This window comes from Ciona robusta, chromosome 5 (assembly GCF_009617815.1).
Source record: "Ciona robusta chromosome 5, ASM961781v2".
Taxonomy (NCBI): Eukaryota; Metazoa; Chordata; class Ascidiacea; order Phlebobranchia; family Cionidae; genus Ciona; species Ciona robusta.
In genome coordinates, this window is record NC_143239.1 from 3,803,981 (window position 1) to 3,824,356 (window position 20,376).

The 20,376-nt window shown below is 33.8% G+C and overlaps 4 protein-coding genes across 6 annotated transcripts; 2 read left to right on the forward strand and 2 right to left on the reverse strand.

Annotated features, from left to right (window-relative positions):
- Positions 1 to 58: 58 nt before the first annotated feature.
- LOC149735719 (cytosolic carboxypeptidase 6-like) lies at positions 59 to 6,367 on the forward strand. Of its 3 annotated transcripts, none has more exons than XM_089877929.1 (12): positions 59 to 468; positions 756 to 878; positions 1,205 to 1,329; positions 1,817 to 1,911; positions 2,135 to 2,357; positions 2,667 to 2,796; positions 3,415 to 3,529; positions 3,824 to 3,935; positions 4,268 to 4,470; positions 4,815 to 4,927; positions 5,099 to 5,198; positions 5,871 to 6,367. In XM_089877929.1, exons 1-12 carry the CDS (start codon positions 441 to 443, stop codon positions 5,998 to 6,000), a joined length of 1,497 nt encoding a protein of 498 aa, XP_089734055.1. In that variant the 5' UTR covers positions 59 to 440; the 3' UTR covers positions 6,001 to 6,367. The 3 variants fall into 3 exon arrangements, 2 of the variants coding, with proteins under 2 accessions (XP_089734055.1, XP_089734054.1); XM_089877928.1 differs by having other exon boundaries at positions 61 to 468; positions 5,868 to 6,367; XR_016385022.1 differs by having other exon boundaries at positions 62 to 468; positions 5,099 to 5,319; positions 5,747 to 5,887.
- Positions 6,368 to 7,023: 656 nt separating this feature from the next.
- On the reverse strand, positions 7,024 to 11,071 carry LOC149735720 (uncharacterized). The gene is made up of 4 exons (XM_089877945.1): positions 10,443 to 11,071; positions 10,179 to 10,304; positions 9,952 to 10,041; positions 7,024 to 9,147 (listed from the first exon to the last, which is right to left on the reverse strand). Exons 2-4 carry the CDS (start codon positions 10,262 to 10,264, stop codon positions 8,343 to 8,345), a joined length of 981 nt encoding a protein of 326 aa, XP_089734071.1. The 5' UTR covers positions 10,265 to 10,304; positions 10,443 to 11,071; the 3' UTR covers positions 7,024 to 8,342.
- A 2,711-nt stretch (positions 11,072 to 13,782) lies between these two features.
- Positions 13,783 to 16,580, forward strand: LOC149735721 (uncharacterized). The gene is made up of 5 exons (XM_089877971.1): positions 13,783 to 14,489; positions 14,582 to 14,683; positions 14,815 to 14,959; positions 15,458 to 15,598; positions 15,819 to 16,580. The coding sequence occupies exons 1-5, from the start codon at positions 14,439 to 14,441 to the stop codon at positions 15,854 to 15,856; spliced, it is 477 nt and encodes a 158-aa protein (XP_089734097.1). The 5' UTR covers positions 13,783 to 14,438; the 3' UTR covers positions 15,857 to 16,580.
- On the reverse strand, positions 16,200 to 20,279 carry LOC149735722 (pyruvate dehydrogenase E1 component subunit beta, mitochondrial-like). Its single transcript, XM_089877936.1, has 9 exons — positions 20,100 to 20,279; positions 19,920 to 19,994; positions 19,678 to 19,785; positions 19,192 to 19,290; positions 18,852 to 19,005; positions 18,442 to 18,573; positions 18,048 to 18,250; positions 17,633 to 17,774; positions 16,200 to 17,200 (listed from the first exon to the last, which is right to left on the reverse strand). Exons 1-9 carry the CDS (start codon positions 20,121 to 20,123, stop codon positions 17,034 to 17,036), a joined length of 1,104 nt encoding a protein of 367 aa, XP_089734062.1. The 5' UTR covers positions 20,124 to 20,279; the 3' UTR covers positions 16,200 to 17,033.
- Positions 20,280 to 20,376: the final 97 nt, after the last annotated feature.

Below are 20,376 nucleotides of genomic sequence, written 5' to 3' on the forward strand. Positions count from 1 at the left end.
GGATATATAAATCAAATATATACATATATATATATATATAAATGTAAGAACTCTATAAACTCACAGGGCAAAGGTTAACTGAAAACAGAGCACTTGACCTTTTACTTACGACAACTGTTTGTGTATTTGTACATTTTCCATACAAACACGAAAGAATGTGATCAAAATATAAGGAACCATATGAGCAGTAAATTGTGTTCTTATTAGATAGAATACGGTCCTCAATCCCTCGGTAATGTCCAAAGTCAACTTCCCAACAACACATTTTAACCTAAATTGTCACTGACACGGTTGGCAACTAACGATCTCTTACTTTTTCTGTTGTGATGGACGCCACTCAAGAAACTAAGCGAAAAGGTCAAGATTTTTGTTGTTTTTGATCGTTTTCAACAATCTGTCGAATGCTGCGCATTGTTTGCAAGTTCACATAGTAAAATAGAATGGGAGATGGTAAACGAGCCGATTCAGGTAAAACGTATTTCCTTAAATAACATGTAACACGAGTGCAACAGCCATGCTTTTTAACTGACACTGGCACACTCTTTTCCACACTTTTTATCCAAAGCGTGTGTTGAGAAATGTTGTTTTGCTCTCGATTCCCTTTTTTCGTTTTTTTATTAACACAATCTGCACTACCGTTTTCGAAGAAATAAATAAAACTTAAGTTATGATATGTATTAATAAAATGTTCTAATTCATTAAACTCGTATTAACCCAAAACTGAATCCCAATAATTAACTTATTCAATAATGCAGGGAGTTCAGATAGTGGGGATGATGCTGTTGTTGGTAATGTAAACAAACTTCTTGTTCTTCCACCTGGTTATTCTGGAAAACCAAAGAAAGGGCATTTAATATTTGATGCATGCTTTGAAAGTGGTTTGTATTCTTACTTTCAATCTATTTATATACCTTTTTCTTTTAAAATTTTATAAAACAATTTCAATGACATAATATAAGATTATTGCAGATTTACAATTATTTTTTGACAGCTGTATAATGAACACCAATATATTTCAAGCATATGTCATTTGCTTAAATTAAAAATAACAATAGAGCATGTTTTTCTTTTTAAAGTTAACCTTAAACACGAACGCCCAAATTTGTCTATAAAAAGTTAGTCACTGGTTATCGGTAATGTCAAAACATTTTCAGACACCGTTTCCTGGTCATCAGCTAAAATATTGCCATAATTTTATTCACAGGTAACCTGGGCAGAGTTGATTACATAACAGAGCATGAATATGACTTATTTGTAAGACCAGACACCTGCAATCCACGTTTTCGTGTCTGGTTTAACTTCACTGTGGAAAATGTTCGTCCTGATCAGGTTGGGCATGTTTTGATGATAATGTATATAGTGAGATAGTGTTTACTCTAGTTCTATTCACTAATGCATTAAAACTAAATCTTCTGGCATTTAGCAACAGTTTCAATTATTGTGCAACACGTACGCTTAAACGCACATCATTAACGTTTCTGCGTTTTCTCCTATTATCCTTTCTACTCATTTAAGTCTTACTGTTGTGTTAGTCATCTTATATGTTTTACCGAAACGTTTTTAAGTTGAATAAAACCTATGATCAGTTATATAGATTCATTAACCTACGTTCCCATTCATTGCTTTAGTATATTTATGTCGCTCATTGTTTACTGTTCATGCAAGGAAAACTATAGAACACAATGATTGTTTTTCACTCTTGCCTCGTGTCTCCCTTTCAAGTGTTGACTGCTAATTCTTGATACAATTAGTTTGTCTATATGTGCAAAATAGGGACTATATTTTATGTTTTGACTTTGGTTGCTTACTTACACAGAGAGTGATATTCAATGTTGTGAACTTTAGCAAGACCAAAAGTTTATATCGAGAAGGAATGTCTCCTGTAGTTAAATCAACAAGTCGACCAAAATGGTAAAAATAGCATGTGTTAAAGTGCAAGCGTGAGTAAAAGTTTGTAATAAAATGACTTTGCTATGTCTATCCTGGTTAAGCATGTGTTTCGTAAAATAATGTAAGTCTAGATATCTTGTTTCCAATTTAAAACACACCATATACAAACCTTTGTGCTTAGCTGGAAAGTAGTGAAAGTCAAAAATTTTATGCTTACATCTAAGTTGTATTTTAACTTATTCAGGCAAAGGATTCCTTCAAAGACAGTATATTACTATCGTTGTCCTGACCACCGAAAGAACTATGTTATGTCGTTTCTCTTTTGTTTTGACCGTGCTGAAGAGAATGAGGTGTACCACTTCTCATATTCATATCCATACACTTACTCTCGCTTACAAACATACTTGGAACGAATTGAAAAGAAACAACTAAATTATTTTAAGAGAGATCTGCTCACGTTAACAGTGGTAAGTCATATGTGGGATTCAAATATAATATATAGATCAATTAACATATCAGTACCTGAAAACGTCATTATTTCTAACTATTCAACCTTTTAATAATATTTATTTTAAAATTAAAATGTAAGACTCTTGTTTCTTAACATGGCTCTAAAATGCTTGCTGACACAACTCTTTTTATAGGACACAAATACTCTAAGTTGAATGTATAATTATTAATTAGACATACACTTTTTAAGAGCACAATAAAAAAAACTTAAGAAAACTGCAAAGTTCGTTTAAAAGTAACAAATATTTGTGTTATGTCAACGACAGCAACAAAGAAGACTTGACCTTCTCACAATTACCGCTCATGAAAACTTCAATGACAGCGATCGTAAGAATGTTGTCTTCGTAACATCTCGTGTCCATCCAGGAGAGTCCCCAGCTTCCCATATTGTACAAGGTGAATCAATAGTTGTCCGGCGCCGTGGCGTAGTGGTTAGCGCGCCTGCCTGTAACCATTAGGTAATGGGTTCAAGGCTCGTCGCTGCTACCATTGTGGGCGTATGTGTCCTTGGGCAAGACCCTTAACGACAATTGCTCCAACCCAGTGGTCACTAATGTGTTGTCCAAATTATCAGCCATACATAAAAAAAAATGAAAAAATTCCCAAAAAAATAATCACCCACAAAGTAACATACATGGTAACTCGTAAGCTGGCACGAGGTGTTAAACCCGTGTGATAACGACTGTCGTTTTCCGGCCCTGCGAGGATAAAGTAAGTTACATACATTACATACATAGTTACCAATAGCCATTTATTTCTGTATGGCTTCTTTGTTTCACATTAGCAACACATCTTAGCCCAACCTACTAATCAATAACCCCTAGTGTAAGTATATGTGAGGCTCTAGTTTATGTCACATTGGTTAGCTGGCCTGTGGTTAACCCAGAGGTTATGAAAGACTAGACATTGCTACCAATGTGGGCTTGATAAATAGGCCACATTTTTTCCCATTCATGCAGTTGTTTAATTAAGAGAACCTTTTTGTGCAAGTTGTAAAAACCTTTGTTCATTTAGGATTTCTCGATTTTATTTTGAGTTCACATCCTGTTGCTCGTGTTTTGCGAGAAAACATTGTGTTTAAAGTTGTTCCAATGCTTAATCCTGATGGTGTCTACCTTGGGAATTACAGGTAAGTTAGATTCATTACCCTAAGAACTATAACTGTTGAGTTCCAAGAGCCCAACTGGCCTTAATTTACAAAATGGATCGTATATAAGAATATAATATCAGGTTTTAGTTCAAACAATTTAAAGAATATAAACCCTGAACTAATAAAAAAATAGTTTGTCACTTTTTTATAAATAGGATTCTGTTTACATGAAATGTCTGGCTGGTTAAAACTTTCCTAAAGAGTAACATGTTTTATTGTTTTTTTTTCTAATTATGTTTGTACATTTTACTTGTAAACACCCCAATGTTACAGATGTTCACTGATGGGATTTGATTTGAACCGACACTGGCAAGATCCATCACCTTGGGCCCATCCTACATTACATGCAACCAAACAATATCTCATGAATTTACATTCAAGCCCCGTATGTTTCATATAATTATGTGTATAGCCACATAAACTATTCCTGCCAGGCAAAACATTTGTTTTAAAATATTCCTAATGCTTCACTAAAACTACTGTATGCTGTTTTTTTGCCAAAAAGTAGGTGTTCATGTCAAAAATTACTTTTAAAAGTGAGAGAAAACATGCTCGGTCACTGTAAATCTTTTTAACTGCTAAACAACTTTATAAGATTTATAGCATTGCTAACTGAACAATACGTCCAAGTTAGTCCATTTTTGTGGGTATAAATCTATACTTATTATGCACAATTTCTTGCCTTGTGCGAAAATCAAACATACTCATTTTTATTAGGACATTGACATCGATTTTTACATTGACATCCATGCACATTCAACTCTTAGCAACTGTTTTATGTATGGGAATATCTATGATGATGAAGACAGGTTTCAACGGCAAGCAGTGTTTCCACGTCTCATGTGTTCCAATGCTGATGACTTCAGCTTTGCAAACACTGCTTTTAACCGGGATGTGGTGAAAGCAGGAACTGGAAGAAGGTAATTTACTATTTTTTGGTCTAAATTCTAGGTCTCCCAGTATGTCTTGTTGTAGGACCACAAAATATTGTACATTGATGGTTTTAAGTTTTAGTGTATGGTTCAATTAAATACCTGTTATTTAAGTGTATGGTTCAATTAAATACCTGTTATCACCATTAACTAAACATAGCACTAATATTAAGCTCTCTCGTTGCAAGATCAATTTTGCAGTATGCATTCATTAAACTTAAAGCATTTCTGTGTACCCACAATGTTATTGTGTTGCCTGTTACATTTTATTATTAAGAATATGAGTGACTGGAACAGCCAACCTTTTTACATGGCAGCTCATTTTTTCTCAGGTTCCTAGGTGGTATATTAGATGAATCATCATACTGCTACACTTTAGAAGTTTCTTTCTATAACTACTTTAACGGCTTATCTCCAAATCCTATTCCTTACACCGAAGAGACCTGTATCCTTACTATTTCATAACTTTGATGGAAAATAATTAGAGAACTATAGACATAGACCATAAGTTCTTTTTTTTTTTAAAGCTATGAATTTAACCTGAAAAACACCAATAAAAAAATACCCCAAAAAATAAATAACCTAAAAAGTTTATGATACTTAACATAAACATAAGATATGAGAATTGGAAGAAATTTGGCAAAAACTTTCACGGACTACTACAAACTCACACCTCAACTTGTACCAAAGCCAACAGCATCAAGCTTTTCCTACAAGTAAATACATTTATTATATTTGCAAGTCTATATATGGCCAATGTATCTTGTTAGACACTGTTTAGACACTAATGGGTTGTTATGGGGTATAGGCACTATGTGTTTGATACCGTTATACATGGTGTGTATAGGGATGCACATTACAGAATAATTAGGTATTCTAGGATATCCTAGAATACTTTATTTCGAATCTAGAATTTCGAATCTTTTTATATTTATAGGAAAAAATAATTTTACCTACAAAAGTCAGTTTATTGACTCTTTCATAGCAGCCTTGTTGGATCATGAGCTGTAAAATGATCAAAAATTGTACTATTGGGTAGTTTTTGCGTCATGAAACGTATAGCAGTCTATGAAAAGACGTTACGAAACGTTTACCTCGAAAGTCCCACAAACACAATTTTTTTTTTTTTCAAAATTAATAAGTTTCAAAAATTGTTAATATAGTATATGAGATGACGTGTGATGACGTCATTAAACAGAATACTGAATCCCAAAATTAGATTCGAATACAAAAGGATTCGAAATTCTGTAATGTGCATCCCTAGGTGTGTAAAGTAAGTAAGACATCACCAGTGCTGTAACTTGCTTTACCCTACGGTTACATAGCATAAAGTGAATAAGTTAAAATAACTACGATAAATTTCTGATAATACCTCTGTTTTGCAGCAGGGATAAAGAAAAATCCAAAAAAAAATTGTCAAGAATTTCTGGCAATTCCACATCCAGCAATGGCCATAGTGGAATTCGAAACACAACTATATCTCCAATTCCAAGGCTGCGTCAACGTGACAGACCATGATAAACTAATTACTTATAGTTTCATTAAATGAAATTTAGAATAGAATTTAAGTATTAGTTGTTAATGTTTCCATTTGTTTTGTAAAATTCTTATATAAACATTGGTCTTTCTGTTCTTTAACATATTGTATATTAAATGAAACTTCTTGCCTGCTAAATATAGTATTTCTAATTAAAATTTTACACATCTGGATAATTCTGTTAATGTTAAGAATTCATTACAGCTGCATATATATTTCTTATGTGTTGTTCTGGTGTAAGTACACATTTAAGTACAAATCTCGATCATTGCTACATCTGTGTTCTAGAAAAAGTGGACCATAATAAGCCTCTATGAATCTATGTATATAAACTGTTGCCAGCAGGAATATTCAATTGTTTTCTAAAAGACAAAATTTTTTGTTTTCCAAAAGTACCTATTATTTTGTGAGACATTTCGATTTACCGGGTAAATGACAACAGCTTAAGACTATTCTCTCTACTAGTATGGTAAAGTAAGAAAAAATGTTGGTATGCAAATAAATCTTAGAGCTTTTTCAGTAAAAAGGCCTATAAATCTACATGTTATTTATATAAAGAAGACTTGATGAACTACCAGGAACTATATTTGCAACGGCTTGCTCGTTAAAATTGATAGGATTTTAGAAATGAGAAATTTACGCTTGGTTTAACCAGCAGTAACCCCCAACAGTTTAAAATATAAATAGTAATTCTATTTTATTCCTTGTCACGATTACTTTTTGTGTAATTTTTGTTAAACAAACTATAAATTAAGTTTGTGTGTATAAACGACATTCATTTACAAAGTTAATTCTAATTTTTAATCCTACCCATGTTATACTATAGCTTGCTAAACTTTCTCAACCTACATTTGTGGATTTCCTTGCTTGAGATGACAGTAGTGCTTTCTTTTAGTATTGATAAAACTTAACTACTGTATGTGCACTGTCTATATTTTTTATGCCACTAATCAATAATATAAAATACCAAAATCCTATATGGTGATCTAGAAGAAAAAAACAAATTTTAAAATCACATTTTTATGTACATGATTAAATTTACTACACACTATAATAAACAAATGCAAATTTCACAAAAAGCCATTATCTAGGCTTGCCATTTAAAAAAAAATCCTAACCTTGACACGTGTTAGAAACCAAAGAAAAGTGATTGGGCTTTTCAATAAGTCTAAATTGATGATAATGAAATTTGATACAGTGTCACCGTCAAATTAGTACCAAACATAAACAAATGAATTTTTATGTCTTTTGCACAGAAAAAAGTAGAAATTAATTAAGTCTTGCGTGTGTAATAATTCTTAGCACCAGAAACTGAAAATGTCCAGATTGAACCAGAATAAATGGCAAGCCGTTCAAGTTTCAATAAACAAAAACAAACCACAAAGTAAGGACATATATGTACAGTATTACAAACAATGAGTATCAGAGTATGTCTGACATCGATATAGACCTACTACATGAATGTACTAAAATTATTAAATTACAATGGAAATGTACTTTTAGTTGTATGAATTAATGAATTAGTTGGGTATAGTTGCTATAATTAAAAACAAAACAATTTTACATGGTCGAAAGTTTGGAATGAAATAATTAGTGCTAATGGTTAGAAAAATGTGCTACATATGAATTGGTCAATAATTAACAGGATTATGCTACACTACACTAGTTTTACATGCAGCAGCATCACATTGTGATGAAAAAAAGATTGATAACCACCAAACCATGCAAAATGGGCATGATAATAAAGTAAGTAGGTTTTCTGTGTTTAAACATATGTGCCAGTCATGGCACTTTAAGAAGTCTGTACTTCTTTGCAACAAAAACTGAACGCACAGACACAGAGCATAACACAAACCACAACAAACACACATAATATTGACCAACTTTGAATATAAATTCAAACCAGAAGATGAAAATATATGAAATCAAGGCTGTGTAGTATACATTGATAGGCACCTATGGTGTTACATTCATAATTAAAGTATATGATATGAAATTAACCCTGATAACTAAGTTAATTAATCTACACCTCTATATTATAAGTTAAGTTAAGAATAATAACATTCCTTACATATTTTTCAGATAACTCACTGCCATCATTCATGAAACAGAAACACAAGACAAGACAAAATCAAGATACATATGTTTTACAGCGATATTATCCGGCAATTCATAAAGATACTGAGTTTTAGCTATCACTTTAGGGCATTTTAATGTGACCTAACAATTGCTGCCAGTGAGAAATGGGTTGTCTAAATTGTCAGTCATACAAAAAAACATTCACACAATCTTGGTAACTCGTAAGCAGGCACAGGGTGTATGCTTATACTGGTTCCGGGGTAGGGTTCTCACTCAAGTTTTCTTCCGAATTTGATGCATCTGTGGATGGGAGGATGTAGCCTGTGATTTGCACTTGTAATGCAAACACTTCTTCATCAGCAGGTGGATCTTGCAATCTTTCTGCATTACCAGTTGGATCTTGCAATCTTTCTGCATTGCCAGTTGGATCTTGCAATCTTTCTGCATTACCAGTTGGATCTTGCAATCTTTCTGCATTACCAGTTGGATCTTGCAATCTTTCTGCATTACCAGTTGGATCTTGCAATCTTTCTGCATTACCAGTTGGATCTTGCAATCTTTCTGCATTACCAGTTGGATCTTGCAATCTTTCTGCATTACCAGTTGGATCTTGCAACTCTTCTGCATTACCATTTGGATCTTGCAACTCTTCTGTATGTTGTGACACAACTTTGTCATTGTCAGGCTGATCCAGCCCAATTTCTGTATTGTGTTGTTGTAGCACCATGCCATCCACATCTGGCAACACTCCACCTTGTTGATCTGGCAACAGTGCTTCAATTTTTCTTTGGCCAGACAGAGCCTCCTTAATAGTTGCCTGTGGCGATGCTGCTATAGCATTTTCATTTAGCAACACTGCTTCATTTGCTTGTTGATCCGGCAAAACTGATCCATTTGGTTGTTGACCTGGCAACACTGCTCCATCTGGTTGTTGATTTGGCAACACTGCTTCAATAACTGGTTGTGGCAGGATATCAGATAGTTCCAGGGGACCAGTGATGGTTAGAGAGTCAATTAATACCCATCCTATGCCATCATCTGCTGAGTTTCTAAACAATACAGAGTATGTGTTAACGGACAGTAAAGTAAATGATGATAAAGGTGGTTTAACAATGATTGCTTTCGTGAATTACTCAAGCAAAACACTGTATATGTTAAAAAACTGTATATGTTATAACTTGCAGGTTGCAGCTAAGTATATTATAAAACTAATAAAGCTTCCATCAGAAAATTTTTTTGGATTTATTAGAACAGGTTTCAATAATAAAGGTTCAAGGTACACTACAAACATTTCGTTATTCACACTAAGACTTCCGTTTCCTCCATTTTTCTTGATGCTACTCTCTTTCTCTTTACTTTCCTCTCACTGGCTACGTCATAGTGGCGCAATAGCCATTCAGGCCTGAAGCGTAACGAAACTTAACACTGCTGAACTAAAGGCAAGTTCATGCAAAACTAAATATATTTATAATTAAACACCCATTTTCAACTACTCCCTTTTTAAGGCTCATTGTACCATATAGACATATTTGATATTCTGCGACTTGTTTGACAACTACAATAAAAACATGTTTTGTTAGTTAAAAATCACTGATTCTTTAATTCTCAGTTATTTCTGGCAGCTTTACATTGTAACAAAGATGGTCAAAATCTTTAAAGCAAACAAATATAAAAAAACATAATTACTTAGTAAATAAGTAAACAACAATGTTTGATCCTTACAAATTTGTCCTTATTATAATATTCTTTACACTTTAGATTATAACGTAAAGAATAAAAATAGAAGTGACAAATGCAATTTTACCTTATTATAACGTAAAGAATAAAAATAGAAGTGACAAATGCAATTTTACCTTATCTCAATATATTGATTGAGATGGTTTCTATAAATTGACACAAGACATCCATCTTCTGTTTCTTGTAGGTTCGGAATGTCTCTTATCCTATAAAACACAAAAAAAGTGCTTTTAATTATGGCTTGCAAAGTAAAGTTACAATAAAGAATCAAAAAAAACTTTATATTAAAAAACAAATAGTAGATAACCAATAAATAAAAAAGTCCATTATAAAAAGAACTTACATCGTATTCGAGAACACCTTATGTTTATAGGTGATATTGTCACCATCAGAACATTGAATAGGTTGGGAAATTTCAGCAATGGCCATTATGACAGCTTAAGGCCCGCGAGGTTCTTGTTGTGATGACCTGGAATAAAAAGTTATATAATATATATATAAAAAAATATTTCATGATCAACCAACCAGTCAAAAATACGCCTCAACACTATATTATCAAAGTCTTTATTTTTTATACCAGTGCAAAAAAATGTATTAGAAAGCTTACCAAAGCTGTCAGGTTTATAGATTGTTTGCGTTTTTTCGTTTGGCGTAGGTAAGCATACAAATGTCTCCAAAAGTTTGGCCTCTGGATGTTTCAGGAAGAAATCGAAGGTAGCGAATCTGGTGAAAAGTTACTGACACAAATTGATGGTTTGGAACTTTCATTCCAGTACAGTAACCGAGTTGAAATAAAATCAGTTAACAATAAATGAAACAAATCTGCAGTAAAACATAAAACAGAGGGGGAGGATTATTCACTTCGACCGGCACTGTGGCAAAGTGGTTAGCGCGCCTGCCTGTAACTCAGGACTCCCAGAGGTAATGAGTTTAAGGTTCATCACTGCTAGCATGTTGATATACATTAACGCGTGTCAAAATTTTGTTAATATTTATTAATGATTTTTGTATTTCATTGTTTCAAAAGTTTGACGGCTTCTTCAGCTAAAAGTAATTTAGTCAGTAAATGTATTTTTTAATACATTATTGAAGTGTCGCTTCTTCTTTAAAACAACACCAAGATTGCTGCTCCAGGTGTACAATAGCTCGGGATATTTAATATATGTGATATATTTATTAATATATTTATATATGTGATATATTTATTAATATATGGGTGCTAGTGAAGAGTCTTCCCTCCCCACCTTATTTGCTAACCCCTAACCACTAACCCCTAACCTCCTAACCATCAACACCTAACTCAAATAAGGTAGGGGAGGATTCTTCAGTAGCACCAATATATGAATAATATAAGTTGCATACTTGCATTCATTCATTCATTATCACTAGCACCGTGGCCTGACTACAGTTTACTTTAGTCGGTGTATTTTCTAGATTAGTTAGCCGCATAATACCTTGTGCGTTACTTATTCAATCAGTTTGATGCTCAAATCCAACGCTTATATATCAAATATCCAACGCTATAAATCCAACGCTATAAATCCAACGCTATAAATCCAACGCTTATATATCAAATCCAACGCTTATATATGTATATATATAAGCGTTGCTCAAATCTACCGATTAAGTTTTAGTCAACCTAAAAAATAAACTACTTCTGTTCCTAAAGCCTATTGGTTGGTTCCCGTTTTAGTTTCTTCCAAAGTTAGTATAGACCAAGTTAGGAAACGGCGCTCGTGTCCGCCATTAGGGAATGAGCCCACAGAACGTGAATCGCCTATACAAATGCATGGTCGACATGTGTTTATTTAGTTCTTGTAAGCAATACAAAGCTAGAAAACACGTAAAGCGGTTGTTTTAACATTTAAAATATAATTTATAATATAAATCTTGTTATATAATATTCAATCTAGGAATTAATATGAAGTAAATTAATATTTTGACTGGTTTTCGGCGTACAGTGTGGTTTAACAGGGTACTTTATGTTGGCGATTAAGACTAGCAGCAATCAGCTTAGTTTACATACTAGTATATGATCATACCTACGAATCTACAGAGCCATTCTTTACTACATTTATAGTCCAACATAAGTGGACTGTGGACATGCAGCTCCAAACTGCTTAAGTACTAGCAGATAAGGTGTTCGCGTTTTCCGATTTCATAAAGACCCGTAACGCAGAAAAGGTAGCTTACTAATTCAGGCAGAGGACCAAAAATAGTAACTCAGTATTGTTTTCCTCAATGTCACTTCGATATTAGGCAAATTTTACACAGATACCTTAAGATTCTTTGCCGGGTATACGTGTAAAATCTGTGAGCCAAAAAGTAAAATCACGGCAATTTACATGCAAAACTGCAGCTAGAAACACCAGTTTATGGTAATGTTATGCGTTTTTGTTTGTATCTTTATATTTTAAACATGTTCTTTTATGTTTTTGGTTAGTAAACTTGATATTTTCTGTTTTTTCACTCTTTAATCGATTGAGTGTTCAATAAAAGTTGATTATTTTTGTGAGGTTTATTATTGTGATAAGATATAACATTAGTAGAAAGCCATTTTTACGCGCAGAAGTGCTTGGTTTTTAAAAATTTGCAATGTTTAAACGAAAAACAGCACCCAGCAATGATAAAATGCCATGCCGTGAGTCCGTAATGGTGGCGTCTATGGCGTCATAGACGCGCGACAATGGATAACAAGACTCGTTGTTTTACAATCCGTTTCCTAACTTGGTCCTTACTGAATGAATAAATGAATGTAACTTACTTTATCCTCGCGTGACCGGAAAACGACAGTCGTTATCACACGGGTTTAACACCTCGTGCTAGCTTACGAGTTACCATGTATGTTACTTTGTGAGTAATTATTTTTTGGGGATTTTTTTCTTTTATTTTACGTATGGCTGATAATTTGGACAACCCATTAGTGACCACTGGGTTGGAGCAATTATCGTTAAGTGTCTTGCCCAAGGACACATACGCCCACAATGGTAGCAGCGACGAGTCTTGAATCCATTACCTATTGGTTACAGGCAGGCGCGCTAACCACTGTGCCACGGCGCCAGATACTAACTTGGTTCCTTCGAATGTTGTGTTCTATTGGACACGCATTGGCTTTAGTGGATTAATCAATAAAAACGAAAAGCTAAAGAAAAAATGCATGAATAATGCGGTGAGGCTGAGAATAAATATAAAACTTGTCGTCCTGTGGTTTGTGCTTCACCGTAAGACCGCACCCGTAGAATAGAAACAGTGGTAAAGCTCATGGCCTGCTCAGTACGTTATGGAAGAGTGACGTCATGTCTTCATACATCACGTTAAAGAATAATATCATTGCGCCTTTGCGTGTTTAATCACGGCCTACTACGTGGTTCAATTAACGCTAGTTTGTTTATCAGGTTAATCGTGCGTGACCCGACTCTAGAGGCGGTTTAATAATAAATCTAAATGAAAGTCCCATTGCTCTCATTGAATAAACAAAACTGCTGGTTTGGTTAAATGACTCTGTGTTGATCCCACTTCATATACAAGCTTCAATGAGCTGCTATATCTACTGCATTCCTAATTGCTCTTAAAATCAGAGAAGCACACGATACAGTATCGGGAGAACCTTACCCTACTTGACGGTCGGACAAGTGCTCGTAAGCGCCCGCCATGAACCTGGACTGACTTTGAGGTCTTGGTGCCGATAGTGACGTTAGTTAGGTAGTTCTCGTTATTGTGTTAGGTAAAAGGCGATGGACCGTTTTTGTTGCCTTCTACCGATGTTGGCAACATAAAAGTTGGATACTCTGTTTGGGTGTACCACGTTGATTCTTTATTCTTTCTTTATCGGAGACACATTAAAGTATATCTTTGTCATTATCAAATATTTTATAATGGAGTGTCCCCATTCATTAGAGCTAGGATCTCTTGTTTTATCTTGTATGTGGGCAGAGCCCATAGAAATCTCCAATGGTGAAAACTTAAGAACGAAGAATTTGAGATAAAATTAAATGTAAATTTTAAGTAAATACACCGAAAAACTTTACCGATTTTATTTAAAAATTGTATAGTGTTTTTATGCAATATTAACGCCAATGTCGATTTTTAATTATGCGAGAAACAAAATTGGCAACACTGTTTTTAAAAGATATGTACATCATTCCGAATGTTCCATTTCTGTTCTTTAATGTAATAACGGGCGTCGACTGATATATAGAATTGAATGTTATTATATGTAAAGTGTGTATGACAGTTTGTAATGCTATGAAATATACCGCGTATACACACGATATAAAGTCATTTACCAATCTACGTGTATTTACGCGAGATTTAAGTGAAACAGAAACAAAGATACAACCAAGACGATTTTTTAATAAGACTAGTGGTTATAATGAGTTGAATGTAAAAGCAGGCGACCAGCCAAGTCTTCTACAGTTTACAACGCTCAATCTTTCTAGTACAGTCAATTTCAATGTAACAACTTGCACAACAATATGTCATATTATATTATTATACCACTTTTTTTCTGTAACTGTGTTGTATAATTTCCATGTTGTATTATTGATTTTATTATTTTAGAACCGTGGTCTTAATTCTTCACAAGTCCATTGGTTTAAATAAGATGAATAAAAGTAATAGCTCTGTGCCGAATCTGCCTAGGCGGATAGTTAAGGTGACGAAACACTTTTCATTCTTAAATTAAAAATTTTATATGCAACCTACAGTTTAAAGATTTTCAATAAATAATTGTGTTTAATTTTTCAGGAAACACAGCGTTTGTTGTCGGAACCTGTTCCTGGTATCACAGCTGCACCTGTAGAAGACAATTTAAGATATTTTAAAGTTTTGATGAAGGGACCAAAAGATGTAAGCCCAGACCTGGCTTAAGCTTTGTTTAAAAATGTCATTTTGTTGAGTAAATCTTAAACAATTTTGTGTAAATCATTGGCGTGATGTTATAATTGTTGTGCAGTACAAAGTGTTCAAATATATTGCAGTCTCCATTTGAAGGAGGGAATTTTAAACTGGAGTTGTTTCTCCCTGAAGAATATCCCATGGCAGCTCCTAAAGTTCGATTCATAACGAAAATATATCATCCTAACGTGGATAAAATTGGGCGAATTTGCTTGGATATTTTAAAAGGTGGAAAAAAAAAAGTTGTGCTTATGTTTTTGGAAATATTTATAACTAATCTGAGAATAATATATCCTATTTTTGTGATTAATATAACAGATTACATACTATAATATAACATTATATATATTTCTAATATTTGTACAAATTATAAAAAATAGAAAATTACAATTGTCCAATTTGCTAATTTACCTCTTCGACATAAATGTATGCATGTACAAGTACCTAAACCTAATTCATTTTAATAAATTATTGGTTAGGTTACTATCCATTCACCTATATTGGAAAGGTACCATACTCAATCTGTTAATTGATTTACCAATTAGTGCAGCTGTACCCCACTATTGTTTTACCGAAATATATTTAATTTATTAACTTGTTGTGCTAGAGCATATAAGGAGTTAAAAAACTTCTTGTATAAAAGTTTGTTACTATGCTTGAAGCACATGCATGTTTTAGCTTTTTCCATACATTTTGGTAACCAATATAATGTAATTTAATTCCCAGATAAATGGAGTCCAGCATTACAAATGCGGACAGTACTTCTTTCAATACAAGCTTTACTCAGTGCGCCTAATCCCGATGATCCTTTAAATAATGAGGTGGCAAATCTATGGAAAGAAAATGAAGCTGAGGCAATAAGCAGAGGTAATCTAAATGTGTATTCTAAAAAATATAGTATTATATAAAAGGGGATATTTTTATAATTTAAAGGCAGAAACCATTTTATTTTATTACTGCTCATTTTTATTGTAAATCGGTCTTTTCTTCGAAGAATATTTAAATGACCAGCAGCTGTTGGTCTGCCCGTTTACGGTGTAATAAGCTCTTCGTACTCCTGTAAAAATAACAATTGTTTTTGCTACAGCAAAAGAATGGACAAGAATTCATGCTATGGAACAATAAGCTTTTTTAATTTGGTGGGTGGGAATAAAATTGCCGTTTTTAGCATATATACCTAAAAGATGGAATTTATCCTCTTCTGCACTGTCTTGTTGTCTCATTGTTTTGGAAGTCCCAGCATTTCTTTTCCCGCTGAACTTGGTTGCTATGTCGACAAAATTACAAATCTGTTTACATCAAAGCTTGATGCAAGTTCCTCTTGATTTATTTATAGTATGTCCACTTAAAATGTAGTAGCGAAACTGATTTATCCAGTGTCGGAACACTGGTTGCCACCTCAGGTGCTGTGTTTGACTATGCGGTGATATAACTTGAATTTGATGCTAGTTTTAAAAAAAGAAATTCTACTTTTTTTCACAGCCATTCTTATTTTGTGAAAAAGTGAGATATTAGACGGGTACATGCATGTTTTCATTTGTATTATTGACATCTTAGAAAATTCTGATTCAGTATACCAGAATGTTTTATGCTGTAACCCACTTCTAACAGGAGCTACTTATCTTCTGCAATAGTTATTTCTGATTTGTTCTTCTTAAATGATTGTCGACCATTTAAAACTCTTGCTGTGCTTTAATCAATGTATATAAACTGCAAGGGATCTTCATGAACAAGTGTAACATTAAACCATGGGTAATTTCCTTTAAGTTGATTCATTTTTTGGCGGTTTGTATTGTTTTCGATTGCAAATAAACAATTTTAAGTGCTCTCAAAAAGCTCTCAGAAAGAATGGATGTATTTTTATTCAATTTCATGTATCCCTAAAGAGTTTTTACCATCAAGGTTTTTTAATTAAAACACTATATGTCTGCTATGTCTACAAGCTTGTTCCTGTTATTTTGTTTGTCTGTTTAGCTGGCCATTGCTCATGGGCAACCCATTACTGACCACTGGATTAGAGGTATTGAAATACAGATCCACAGTGGTAGCAGCATCAAGCATTTACAAACCCCCTCTGGTTGCAGAAAAATTATTCACAACTATGTCAAGGCGCTATGAAAACTATTTTGTGAACTAAGCCTAAGGTTATAACTCAACATCACATCAATTAAATCACAACATGTTTAAAGATTTGTGTATTAAATAATAGTCACGCCAGAACAATTTCATACCATGGAACTATAGATAGAGAACTGTTATTAAATAGAAAAGTATTTTTTCAATGAAAAAGAAAATCTCATCGTTAAGCGGTATCAGTCATTGGCTGAATGTGAAGAGTCTTTTTTACAGACAGAACAATGTCTTTAACCCCTGGTAATGCACCGTCTTCCAAAACTTGTGCATACGGCATTGGAATGTCTGCACCAGTCACACGAATGGCTGGAGCATCAAGGTAGTCAAATGCAGGACCTAAAACAATTTAACATGAAATTTCTGTGTTGTATAAGTAATATTTCTAGGTAAAAATATGATATTTCTATATGTATAAAGCTTTGCTGAATAAATAATTCAGCATACTGATATTTTGATGTATTCTAGTGATCTAGTCCCTTTATTAGGTAATAACATAAGCTTTATCAGATTCCTAATACCGCAGGTATTAACAGTTTATATATTGCTATGATAGAATGTGTAGCTTAATAATTTATTGATACCCCATTAATTTTTGGCTCAGTACCTAGGCACTAAACTTTTACTGCATAAATAACTTAAAAATCTACTGTTATTACCTTGAGAGGCAAAAAATCTATATTTTTCACCATTAACATAGAAGGTATTTCTGGCAAATGTTGTCTCCCATAATGTACAAAACAAATGTGAATAAGAGTTCTTAGATCTTACCTTCCATTATCTGAGCACAGACCTCAGATCCAATACCAAACATAGGCCATCCACCCTCCACACTTATAAGGTGGTTAGTTTTCATCACACTTTGTTGTACAGTCTCGATATCAAGTGGGCGGATGCTTCTGAGGTTAATCACCTGCGTTGCAATAAACAAATGAAATTATTAAAATAAAAAGTGTATAATTTCGAGACAGGCCATAGAAAAAAGTACAATTTTCATTTTAAACATTTCGTTTCTTTAAATTAAACTATATTGAGTTATGAAAGAATTTAAAAGCCCTGAATATGCATACTCATATTTCTGCAGCTATTTTAGATTATGAGCCTAGGACCTTAACTTTACAAAAAAGATCCGAGTTGGCTCATTAGCTCAAGCTATCATATGTATAGGTAATTAAATTTCCCACACCTCACAGTCTATCCCTTCACTAGCCAGTTGTTCAGCCGCCTCTAAACATTGGCCCACAGGTCGTGAGTGTGAGACAAGTGTCACGTGTTTCCCAACTCGCTCAATTTTTGCTTTTCCGATCTCAATAAGAAAATCCTCGGACATTGCTTCATCAGAAACAGGAAACGCCGTGCCGTACATTAACTCATTTTCAAGGACAACAACTGCAAAGTTATGTGCAAGTAAATAGCATTGCAATTACACTGACATAGGACAATTATTCCCAAAAAATCGGGGTTTTTAACCCGTTTATCTTTTTTAAATTAAACTGTAGAAAAAATTCTTTCATAAAATATTTAATATAAAAATGAAAAATTCAGATTCAATTGCAGTATTTTAGGTATCATGGGTTTACCTGGATTAGTATCGCGAATGGCTGCCTTCAATAAACCTCTGCAATCTTCAGAGTTAAAAGGAGAAACGACTTTGAGACCAGGGCAGTGACCATACCATGCAGCAAAACATTGGGAGTGTTGTGCAGCAACACCTACAGTTGAAATATGTGTTAATACTGTAACATAACATATTTTTGGTAGTACTACCCAGTAATTGAACAGCATGTAGTAGGGTAGGATAAGATGGGATAAGTTTTCATTCTCTTTTATCATCCTATTTGGTGGTAAATAAAGAATTTTTTACAGAATTATAACCAGAGTCCCATGAGCGTTGTTATTTGTTTAAAATACAATAAGAAGATATAAGATTTAGGTGCTAAGGGTCTAATCCCACAGTACCATATCTTTAGTTCTTTAAAGATCTGCATACCTGCTGCAGCACCATTAGGACCTCGAAAAACCACCGGCACCGTAACCATGCCACCGGACATGTAGTGACTCTTGGCTGCCGAGTTGATCACATGGTCAATGGCTTGCATCGAGAAGTTAAAGGTCATGAATTCACAGATGGGTTTCAAGCCAGCCTGAAAAAATATTCAAAATTGTTCCTGAAGGATCTTGTTGAGGCCGTAAAACCACAGTCATTATAATATGGGTGTTCTGTTTTATACATCTCGTGCCCTTTATGTTGTATGGCTAGCCATGGACAGGAATTCAAATTGTACATGGTTACAATTTGAAATTACAGAATTGTTTTTTAATGCTCTCACCATTGCAGCACCAACAGCCATTCCCGCAAATCCTGATTCAGTAATAGGTGTGTCAATTACTCTCTGATCTCCATATTTCCTCCATAAACCACGACTCACCTTTAAAAATGGAATGTATTATTCAAGAATAGCTTACTTTAACACATGATATGATTAAACTGTAGCTGTTGTATTGGATAGGATATACAATTCAAGAGTCACATATATGTGATTCTATTGTATGTAGGTGTGGTACAGCAGCGTGGCGCGCCATTGGTCCTCGGATTTGGGCCAGGATTGGCTCATTACCCCACACAGATACAGGTAAACAAGGAATGCTCAATGAAAGTTCAACTTTTATATAAATTTGAGTATGTGACCTATGCTTAATGTGTTAAAAGGTTCATAACTTCATTTGCATTGACACTTTACAAAGCAATTAGACCAAAACTGGTAACAGGACATCAAGCATGTGAATATCATGGTATAAAATGGTAACAAATATACTTTATATGCCCCATCATATTGAGCTACTTCCTCTCCCATCAAGAACACGGTGTTATCTCTATTCATCTCTTCATCCATAGCTGAATTGAGAGCATCTCTAACATACATCTGAAGCATATAAGAAGGTAAATAAGCTATGTACACATGAAATAAGTATTTGAGTACATTGTTGTATTTTTATTTTGCCATGTTGCATAAACATATTAAATACTAGAGAAAAATGCTTAGAAACCTATTTATACCTCTGTTGGGGCATGTTTTTGGCTTGTAGCAGAAAAACAACGAGCTCCAACACTTCTAAGAACACCTCGACTTGCCTAAATATAAGAAAATATGTTAAACAATGCCGTTTACAGAATTTCGTATGAAATTATTGTAATACATTCTTAAAGTTTATGAAATTAAAACAAAACTGTACTTACATTTAAACATTTTATCAACGCCATAGTTTCTTTTGAAAATGAATATAGTGGGTGTTCCTCCCGGTTTGAGGTAAAACGTCTTTCAGTGTTATGTCTGTGATTGACAGCTGACCTAAGTTAACTTTTACTTTGAATGAATGAAGCCCTTGAGTAAGTTTGGTCTGTGAGAGATCTCTGTGATTACTTTTAGTGGCGAAAATACTGTTAAGTGTACATCATAAAAATCTAGAATCCAAAGTTGACACTTTATTTTTAATTTTGTAATAATAAACGTTCA